The sequence below is a fragment of the Cebus imitator genome, unplaced genomic scaffold (assembly GCF_001604975.1).
Source record: "Cebus imitator isolate Cc_AM_T3 unplaced genomic scaffold, Cebus_imitator-1.0 Scaffold41, whole genome shotgun sequence".
Lineage (NCBI taxonomy): Eukaryota > Metazoa > Chordata > Mammalia > Primates > Cebidae > Cebus > Cebus imitator.
In genome coordinates, this window is record NW_016107356.1 from 3,203,647 (window position 1) to 3,212,268 (window position 8,622).

At 56.2% G+C, this 8,622-nt stretch overlaps 1 protein-coding gene across 1 annotated transcript; it reads left to right on the forward strand.

Annotated features, from left to right (window-relative positions):
• The first annotated feature begins 1,710 nt into the window (after positions 1-1,710).
• OLIG2 (oligodendrocyte transcription factor 2) lies at positions 1,711-5,334 on the forward strand. The gene is made up of 2 exons (XM_017526138.2): positions 1,711-2,194; positions 2,957-5,334. The coding sequence occupies exon 2, from the start codon at positions 3,019-3,021 to the stop codon at positions 3,988-3,990; it is 972 nt and encodes a 323-aa protein (XP_017381627.1). The 5' UTR covers positions 1,711-2,194; positions 2,957-3,018; the 3' UTR covers positions 3,991-5,334.
• The last annotated feature ends 3,288 nt before the right edge of the window (positions 5,335-8,622 follow it).

Below are 8,622 nucleotides of genomic sequence, written 5' to 3' on the forward strand. Positions count from 1 at the left end.
ACACTGGCAGGCGCACAACTCCACGCCCTGGCTGGTGGCCCCACAGCGCGCACCTCCACACAAATCCTCCCTGCGATTGGCGGGGCAGGCCCGAAGGAGGCATCTTCAAATGCTGAGCCCTTTCTGATCCCCATCCCCCTCCCTGCGTCATCCGTGTGACAGATTCTACTAATTGAACGGTTATGGGTCATCCTTGTAACCGTTGGACGACATAACACCACGCTTCAGTTCTTCCTGTTTTAAATACATATTTAACGGATGGCTGCAGAGCCAGCTGGGAAATACGCGGATTGAAAAATAATGCTCCAGAAGGCACGAGACTGGGGCGAAGGCGAGAGCCGGCTGGGCTCCTAGCGTAGACCTCAGAGGGAGACATATTTAGAACTAGGGGCAGAAACGTGGGTTTCTTTCTGTATTTGTTTATTTTGTAACTTTGCTACTTGAAGACCAATTATTTACTATGCTTATTTGTTTGTTTGTTTTTAAAATCGTACTTGCACATTAAAAGCTTCCCAGCAAGGAAGCAACCCGAAGATCCTCACACTCCGTAGGAGACTGTGTGCCTGTGTGCGCGAGCTCTCGGTGTCAAGCGCTAGCATTCGAGATCTGTAGAAACAAATTTCTAAAATCGAAATGTATTGGTGTGGGAAATTCAGCTCGGGGAACAGGTTATGGGTTGGGGGAGACAGGCGGCTGGCTGCCTGTACTGTAAGGAACCGCCAACGCCAGCATCTGTAGGGCTGCGCTGTAAAGGCTTAGTAATTTTTTTCTGTAGGTTTGCTGCAGTCCGTCTTGAGTTTTTTCATCTGTAAAATTGGTGAATGCATCCATACCTCAGTTACCTCAGTGAGGTGCTTCTCCAGTTTGCTTAATTCCTCATCGTCAAGAGTTTTCAGGTTTCAGGGCCAGCCTGCAATCAGGAAAACGTGTCCCAACACGGTCGCGAGGCGTTTGATCTCGCTGTCTGGCCCACAGCGTGGAGAAGCCTTGCCCAGGCCTGAGATTTCTCTTTGCATTTCCAGAAAGCAGGTGACTGGGGCGAAGGCCCTTTACTAAGCTTTTACAGCTCTTTGCTAAGCGTTTACAGTCCCTGCTTGGACTACAGATGCCAGCATTGCCCCTGCCCCAAGGCGTGTGAGGATCAAAAAGACGATACTGAAATTTACTATCATCCAGCTCCCCTGCTAATAAGTGGAGGGGTGTTTAACTACAGGCACGACTCTGTCCTTGTGCTGGTGCAGTTACTGTATGGAAATAACCCGTCCTTGTACCCACACCATCCTCAACCTAAAGGAGAGTTGTGATTTCTTTTAAAAGACTTCCAGAGTCCGTCCCCTCCCGGCTTGCCCGCCCTGTGCCCCTCAAGGCCCTGCCCCCAGCTGGGGGCGCTACCGGCCGCCCGCGGAGCTGCAGCCACAGCAACCTCCTAGAGGCGCAAGGAGAACGCTAAGAAAGTGAGGACTTTGTGCCTGGGCATCGTTCACAATTGGGGCCGCAAATGCCCACGTGTTGATGAAACCCTTGAGATGGGAACAGGCGGTGAGAAATCAGAGAGAGGAAGAGCTAGTGAGGAGACTCCAGCCCCGGATCCTGGGTCGCCAGGGTTATCCGCGCGCATCCCAAAAACTGCGGCTGCCTGCGGCATCCGGTTAGATGGTTAGACTCTGCAGAATCCCCGTCCCATCCCATCCCCCAGCCTGACTCTGTGGTGGCCGTATTTTTACAGAAATTTGTCTATGTTCCCTTTCTCCCTGGGTCCCCAGCGCGCTCAGCCCTCTCTCCATCCTCCTGGAGCCCACCCTTCTCCTCCCCCTCGCCTCTCACTGCCTCCTCGGGTCCCTCCTCCAGTCCCTCCCCGAGAATCTCCCGGCCACTGGCGCCCATTGGTTGCGCACTGGGAGGAGGCGTGTGCCCGGCCTGGAGAGTTTCATTGAGCGGAATTAGCCCGATGACGTCAGCTTCCCAGCCCCCCGGCGGGCCCAGCTCATTGGCGCTGCAGCCCCTCCAGGATTCGCATATTGTTCCCCGCCCCCGCCCCGGCCACCGCTGCCGCGGTCGCCGCCGCCACCGGGCTATAAAACCGGCCGAGCCTGGAAAGGTGCAGATGCTTATTATAGACCGACGCGACACCGGCGAGCGGTGCCAGGTTCTCCGCTGAGGCTTTTAGGAGCGAGCTCTTCAAATCGCATCCACAGTAAGTGTCCCCGCCCCCCAGCAGCCCCAGCCTAGATCCCAGGGACCGACGCTCCTCAACTCGGCTGTGACCCAGAATGCTCCAATGCAGGGGGTCTGGGTCCCTCCTCTGCGGGCCAGTACTCCAGAACGACTTTGCTGTTCCGTCCTTCCCACATTCACCGCTGCATCCCCCTCGCCAAAAGCGAGAAGTCGGGGCAACAAAATCTCCTACCGCCCAAGCCCCAGTCAGCTGGTGAACTCCCCTTGGTCTCCCGACGCAGCGCACGGAATCCGGGCCCCAGGCCGGCGCTGGGTCCCTGGGCGTCTGCATGTGTTTGCCGCGAGGTGTCGATGGAGATAAGGTGGATCCGTTTGAGGAACCAAATCATTAGTTCCCTATTTAGCTCTTCACCATCCCCAAAGAAAGGCCCTCACTTCCCACTCGTTTATTCCGGCCCGGGAGGCTCAGCTTTCCCATTCCTAACTGAAAGCATGAAGCCTCTGGAATGCCACCCGTACCCCGAGGGTCACCAACGCTCCCTGAAATAACCTGTTGCATGAAAGCGCAGGGGAGATGAAGAGAGCTTAATTGTAGGTACCCGCGTGCAGCTAAAAAGAAGGCTGGAGAGATAGTAGCGAAGCGGACGAGGAGCCACGCGCCACCTGTGCCTGGACCCCGCGCTGCGGTACTGTGGTGCAGGCGGGAGCAGCTTTTCTGTCTCATTCACTGATTTCTCTCTATCCATCTGTCCCTCTCTCTTCTCCTCCTCCTCTTCTGAAGTTTTCGGGTCCCAGGGAAGGAAAACCCCGCGAAAGCTGCGACGACTATCCTTCCCCGGGGCCATGGACTCGGACGCCAGCCTGGTGTCCAGCCGCCCGTCGTCGCCAGAGCCCGATGACCTTTTTCTGCCGGCCCGGAGTAAGGGCAGCAGCGGCAGCGCCTTCACTGGGGGCACCGTGTCCTCGTCCACGCCGAGCGACTGCCCACCGGAGCTGAGCGCCGAGCTGCGCAGCGCTATGGGCTCGGCAGGCGTTCATCCTGGGGACAAGCTAGGAGGCAGTGGCTTCAAGTCATCCTCGTCCAGCACCTCGTCGTCCACGTCGTCGGCGGCCGCATCTTCCACCAAGAAGGACAAGAAGCAAATGACGGAGCCGGAGCTGCAGCAGCTTCGTCTCAAGATCAACAGCCGCGAGCGCAAGCGCATGCACGACCTCAACATCGCCATGGACGGCCTGCGCGAAGTCATGCCGTACGCGCACGGCCCTTCGGTGCGCAAGCTCTCCAAGATCGCCACGCTGCTGCTGGCGCGCAACTACATCCTCATGCTCACCAACTCGCTGGAGGAGATGAAGAGACTGGTGAGCGAGATCTACGGGGGCCATCACGCTGGCTTCCACCCGTCGGCCTGCGGCGGCCTGGCGCACTCCGCTCCCCTGCCCGCCGCCACCGCGCACCCGGCAGCCGCAGCGCACGCAGCACATCACCCCGCGGTGCACCACCCCATCCTGCCGCCCGCCGCCGCCGCGGCTGCTGCGGCTGCTGCCGCCGCGGCAGTGTCCAGCGCCTCTCTGCCGGGCTCCGGGCTGTCGTCTGTCGGCTCCATCCGTCCACCGCACGGCCTGCTCAAGTCTCCGTCTGCCGCTGCGGCCGCCCCTCTGGGGGGCGGGGGCGGCGGCAGCGGGGGCAGCGGGGGCTTCCAGCACTGGGGCGGCATGCCTTGTCCCTGCAGCATGTGCCAGGTGCCACCGCCGCACCACCACGTGTCAGCCATGGGCGCCGGCAGCCTGCCGCGCCTCACCTCAGATGCCAAGTGAGCCGACAGGCGCCGGTGCGTTCTGGTGAGAGGGAAGCCCGGCGGCGCGGGGAAGCGAGGACTGGCCGGCGCTGGGCTCGGGATCTCTGTCACGGGGAGGGGCGCAGGACCGTGGACCCGGGGTGGGAGATGGTGGGGACTCCAGCATCTGGGAATCCAAGCAATGGGGGCATGCACAGAGCAGTGGGGAGTGAGGGGGATGTTCGCTCCGGGACCGGATCGAGCCCTTTCTGGCTTTAATCTGCGCTGGTCCGGTAGACACCGTTTTATGAAAAAGTACCGCTATGTGTATTCCTCACTCTAACTCCGCCGGACATCCGGGAAAAGATTCTAAAAACTGGTTTCCCTGAGAGCCAGACCTGACTTCCAGACTCCGCCCGGGCCGCACTTCTTGGGGGAGGGGAGTGTTAAGGGAGCGGGACATGTGGGAACTTGCTCCCCTTCCTCCTTTCTTGGCCTGTGGGAGACTCCCGGTAGCCCCGTCGCAGAAGCCACCGCCTGGCCGCGCCCTGCAGGGTCGTCCCTGGCCCAAGGCCAGGGGCCACAAGTTAGTTAGAAGCCGGCGTTTGGTACCAGAAGCACTTACAGTCATATCCAATCTCAATAGCTGGGTCAACCCACACCCTCTAAGAACTGTGGCTGTTCCTTCCTGTCTCTCGTTGATTTGGGAGAATATGGTTTTCTAATAAATCTGTGGATGTTCTTTCTTCAACAGGATGAGCAAGTTTACAGACATTCAGAGTAGAACCACTTGTGGATTGGAATAACCCCACACTGCCGATTTTAGGGGCGGGTGCATTTTAGTTATTATTTTAAAATAGAAACTACCCCACCGCCTCATCTTTCCTTCCCTAAGCACAAATCGACTTGATTATTTTGATACCTGAGGACTTAACAAAATTAAAAGGCAGTTGCTGTGAAAACAGCTTGGGTTTTTGCGGGTTCTGTTGGCTGTTTAAAAGTTTCTTTCTTGGATGTGTAAATATATCAGTGCTGAGGTAAGTGCGCGATGCTAAGCTGTTTGCTCACGTGACTGCCTGCTCCACCTAAGTCTAAGCCGGCTTTCCTCTATTTTGGTTTATTTTTGCCACGTTTAACACAAACGGTAAACTCTTCCATGTCTTCCTGCGTTTGCAAACGGCCTCGGCGCTGCCTACATTACACCCTGGGCTTCGCAGCGTCGAGGTGTAACACTCTTTCTCTGATCGCGCCGCCCCTCGCAGAGAGTGTATCATCTGTTTTATTTTTGTAAAAACAAAGTGCTAAATAATATTTATTACTTGTTTGGTTGCAAAAACGAAATAAATGACTGAGTGTTGAGATTTTAAATAAAATTTAAAGTGAAGTCGGGCGATTTCCATCCGTGTGCCACCCAGGAAACGGGTTCAGGACGCGATAGCTTGGGGCAGGATTTGGAGATCGTTCCCCCAGTCTGGCACTAGAGCACACATGCATTATCTTTCAAACATGTTCTGAACAAATCCTCCGGGTGTTTTCCACAACTTGCTTGTCCTTATTTTTATTTTCCGACGCCTAACCCGGAACTGCCTTTCTCGTCGAGTATTGAGCTCGTTTATAAGCCGACATTTCCTTTCCAGAGCATCGAACTTTGGGACTTGGAGGAGAGGGCTGCGCTTTTGGGAGGGAATCTGGGCTCCCAGGGTTCCTCTCCTGTTCGATTTTTATTTCCTTTCTGCTCAGAGGCGGTCTCCCGCCACACCCTCCCCCCACGGGCTACCTTGGCATTGGCTTCGGACCTGAGTTCTACGGAGCCGTGGTGTTTCTAGCAAAGCGATTCCGGAGTATTTGGTGCAGAATCCACTAACGCTTCCATCCTTTCTCAGGGATCTCCACCACTCTTCCCCATCCGCCGCCTCCCCACCCCACCACCTCCACCCCCCTCCCCCGTCCCTTGAACTGCAAAGGATCGGGTGCTCAGCCCTGCCTGGAGGAGCCCAGGCAGGGCTTTGGCCTCTGTGCTCTTTCCTAGGGTCACCTCTGTCTTCCCTTGGCCATTGGGTTCTCACAATCCAAATCTGTGATGCAAATTTAAGATGTGGTTGTGAAGATAGATTCTGGGTAGAAATGAAAAACTTTGGCCTTCCTGGTCAAGGACCAGGCAGATCCTGTCGCAGTCTACCCGCCCCAGGGCTGGCCTGAGAATGAGCCCCTGAAAGGACAGCAGGACAGGGTGCGGGCACAGTAAGAACGTCCTCTGGCCAGGGCCCTCTCTTTGACAATATTTTTGGTGTCCACTGGCCAAAGGCCCCTGGATCTGGGGGTGCAGATTTCCCTGGTCAGAACCCCATTTATTGGGTCAAATTGCTGAGCTTCGCTCACCCAGGCAGTCACCCTTTGCTTAGACTTGAAGATGGCTCTGTCCCCTAGCAGGGGACAGGCACTTCCTGGTCCTCCAGCGGACAGGACAGCAAGTGCCCAGGGATCAGGCGCTGTAGGCCTAGCTTTTCACCGATGGGCTTGGCTTTTTATGAAGGCCGGGAGGGATTTGGAGAGGCTGAGTGGCTGGGGGCTGAGGGGGGGTGAAAAGCCTCCTGCCACCACCACCCCAACAGCGCCATGAGAATCCAAGAAGGAAGGGCAAGGTCTAGTCGTTTTTATTCCAAAATCCCATTTGAAGTGAAACTCGCAAAGAATTCAAAACTGGGTCCAGCTGTAGTCACAGACACACTCAAAGGGAATTCAGGAGGCTGGAACTTAGACCAGTGGGAGCTGAGAACCTGGCTGGTGGAGTTGGTGGTCTTGATAGCAGTTTTGGCTCTTCCACACCCAGCGCCAGGCAGGTGTGCTGGTGTGGGCTCTGAGTGTGCTTGGTGTCTACATAGAAAGACAGTTGTTGAAAGGCAATAAATCAAGTCTTTCCCTCCATCCCTGCACCCAGGCTCTCAGCAGCATCTAGCCATCAGCCAGGCCAGGCAAGACGAGGCTCTCTGAGGAAGGGGGAGGTTGTGTCCAGCCACATTTTGGGCCATCCTCTGAACTAGCCGCTTAAACTGTGCACCGAGCTGGGGGCCTTGACCATGGTGGGTGAGACTGGAGCATCTCCAGACGTGGAGGAGGAAGACATTGGCATATACAAGCATGCACAGCGCACATCCCACGAAGCAGGTGGCTACTCGCAGAGGGTGGCCCTGGACTGGTGGGGGCCAAGGTGGGGGTCTCAGGCCAGTGGCTGGGCTTTGATTTAGGGCAGGATAAGACTGTGTGCAACCACTTTGACTTTGGTGGGCTCTTTATCAGTACCGGGCTCCTCATCAAGAGAGAGGAGGAGAGAAAGAGGTAACAGTTTCTGGGATCTGGTATAGTCTGCCCTGGGACATCCTGGGTCCCTCTGGGGAGCATTCGTCGGGAAATTTTCAACAGGCTGTACTGCAGCTCAGCCTCCTCCCCAGCTCTACTGTGTGGCTCTGCAGTGCCTCTGGGTTTAAGAACTCACCACCCTCCAAGTCTTTGAGACTCTCCCCAACCCTCCTTAAGAACCTGGGAGGTCAGCTGACCAGAGCCAAGGGGCCAGTAGGCAGAACCCAAGCCTCATCCTCTGGTCTCAGCACCCCAGGGCACTGTCCCTGGGCCCCTCACTCTCTCATGTGGGCAGGAGCCACAGAGAAATGACACTCCCCTAGACTCTGTTGAAGGACTCAACTTTAATGCCCACAGAGTTGGAATTCTGCACCCTGGGGGCAGGCAATGAACAGGAGTGAAGCAAATGCACAGAGGTGTCACACTCCCAGTGAGGCCAGGGACTCTACTGTGGCTGGAGGAAGACAGGGGTACTAAGGACACCCGTGGTGATTTGGTGCTCTGACAGCCATCCACCAGGGACCTGCCCTTCTCATTCCCTGACTGGGATCAGTGAGGAGCCCCTGGGCCAAGGCATTGAATTTTAAAGCCCCCTAGATGCTCTTAGGGACAAAACACCCTGGTGGTAGAAAATGTCTGTCTCCCATTGGGGCAGAATCTACCTAGCAATCTGCCTGGACTTCTACTGAGTATTCACCTTGATGTTTCCTAGAAGTTCATCTGGGACGGGGCAAAGGAGTCCCCCTCCACCTGCCACGTCATTTTAAGTCACTCTTTCATTGCAGATTTTGTGCCTAGTATCCCCTTCCCCACACAAGCGCCCCACAGTTTCAGAAGGGGTTATAGGTTATAATAGGGGTTATTGACAAGCGCCCGACACCAAGAGTGACCATTTATTTATTGTCTCTGTAAAACTGTAAGGAAAGCCAGGATTAAGCCTGGCTATTCGCAGCAGTGGTTGCAGTATTAGTCTCGTCCTGACTAGGGAGAGGGACATGGGACAGCATGGGTGAACACCGCCACTCCCTGGTTTGGAGGCTGCAGCAGCTCAGGGGCTATATCTCTGGGGCTAAGCCCTAACTCCTTGTCAGTGAGGGGGCCATTCTAGGCAGGGCAGAGATGGGGATCACCCACAGCTACATCCTTACTCCCCAACTCTCCTCTAGGGCCCCAGGGATTGCTACTGGCTGCTTGTCTGTGGAAGAGGGTCCCGGTGGAGGGCTGCAGCCAGGAACTGAAGAGGCAAAGCTGGGAGGAGGGAGGCAGGGCCGGGCTGAACCTCCAGGGAACTCAGAATATTAATAGGTGGAGGAGG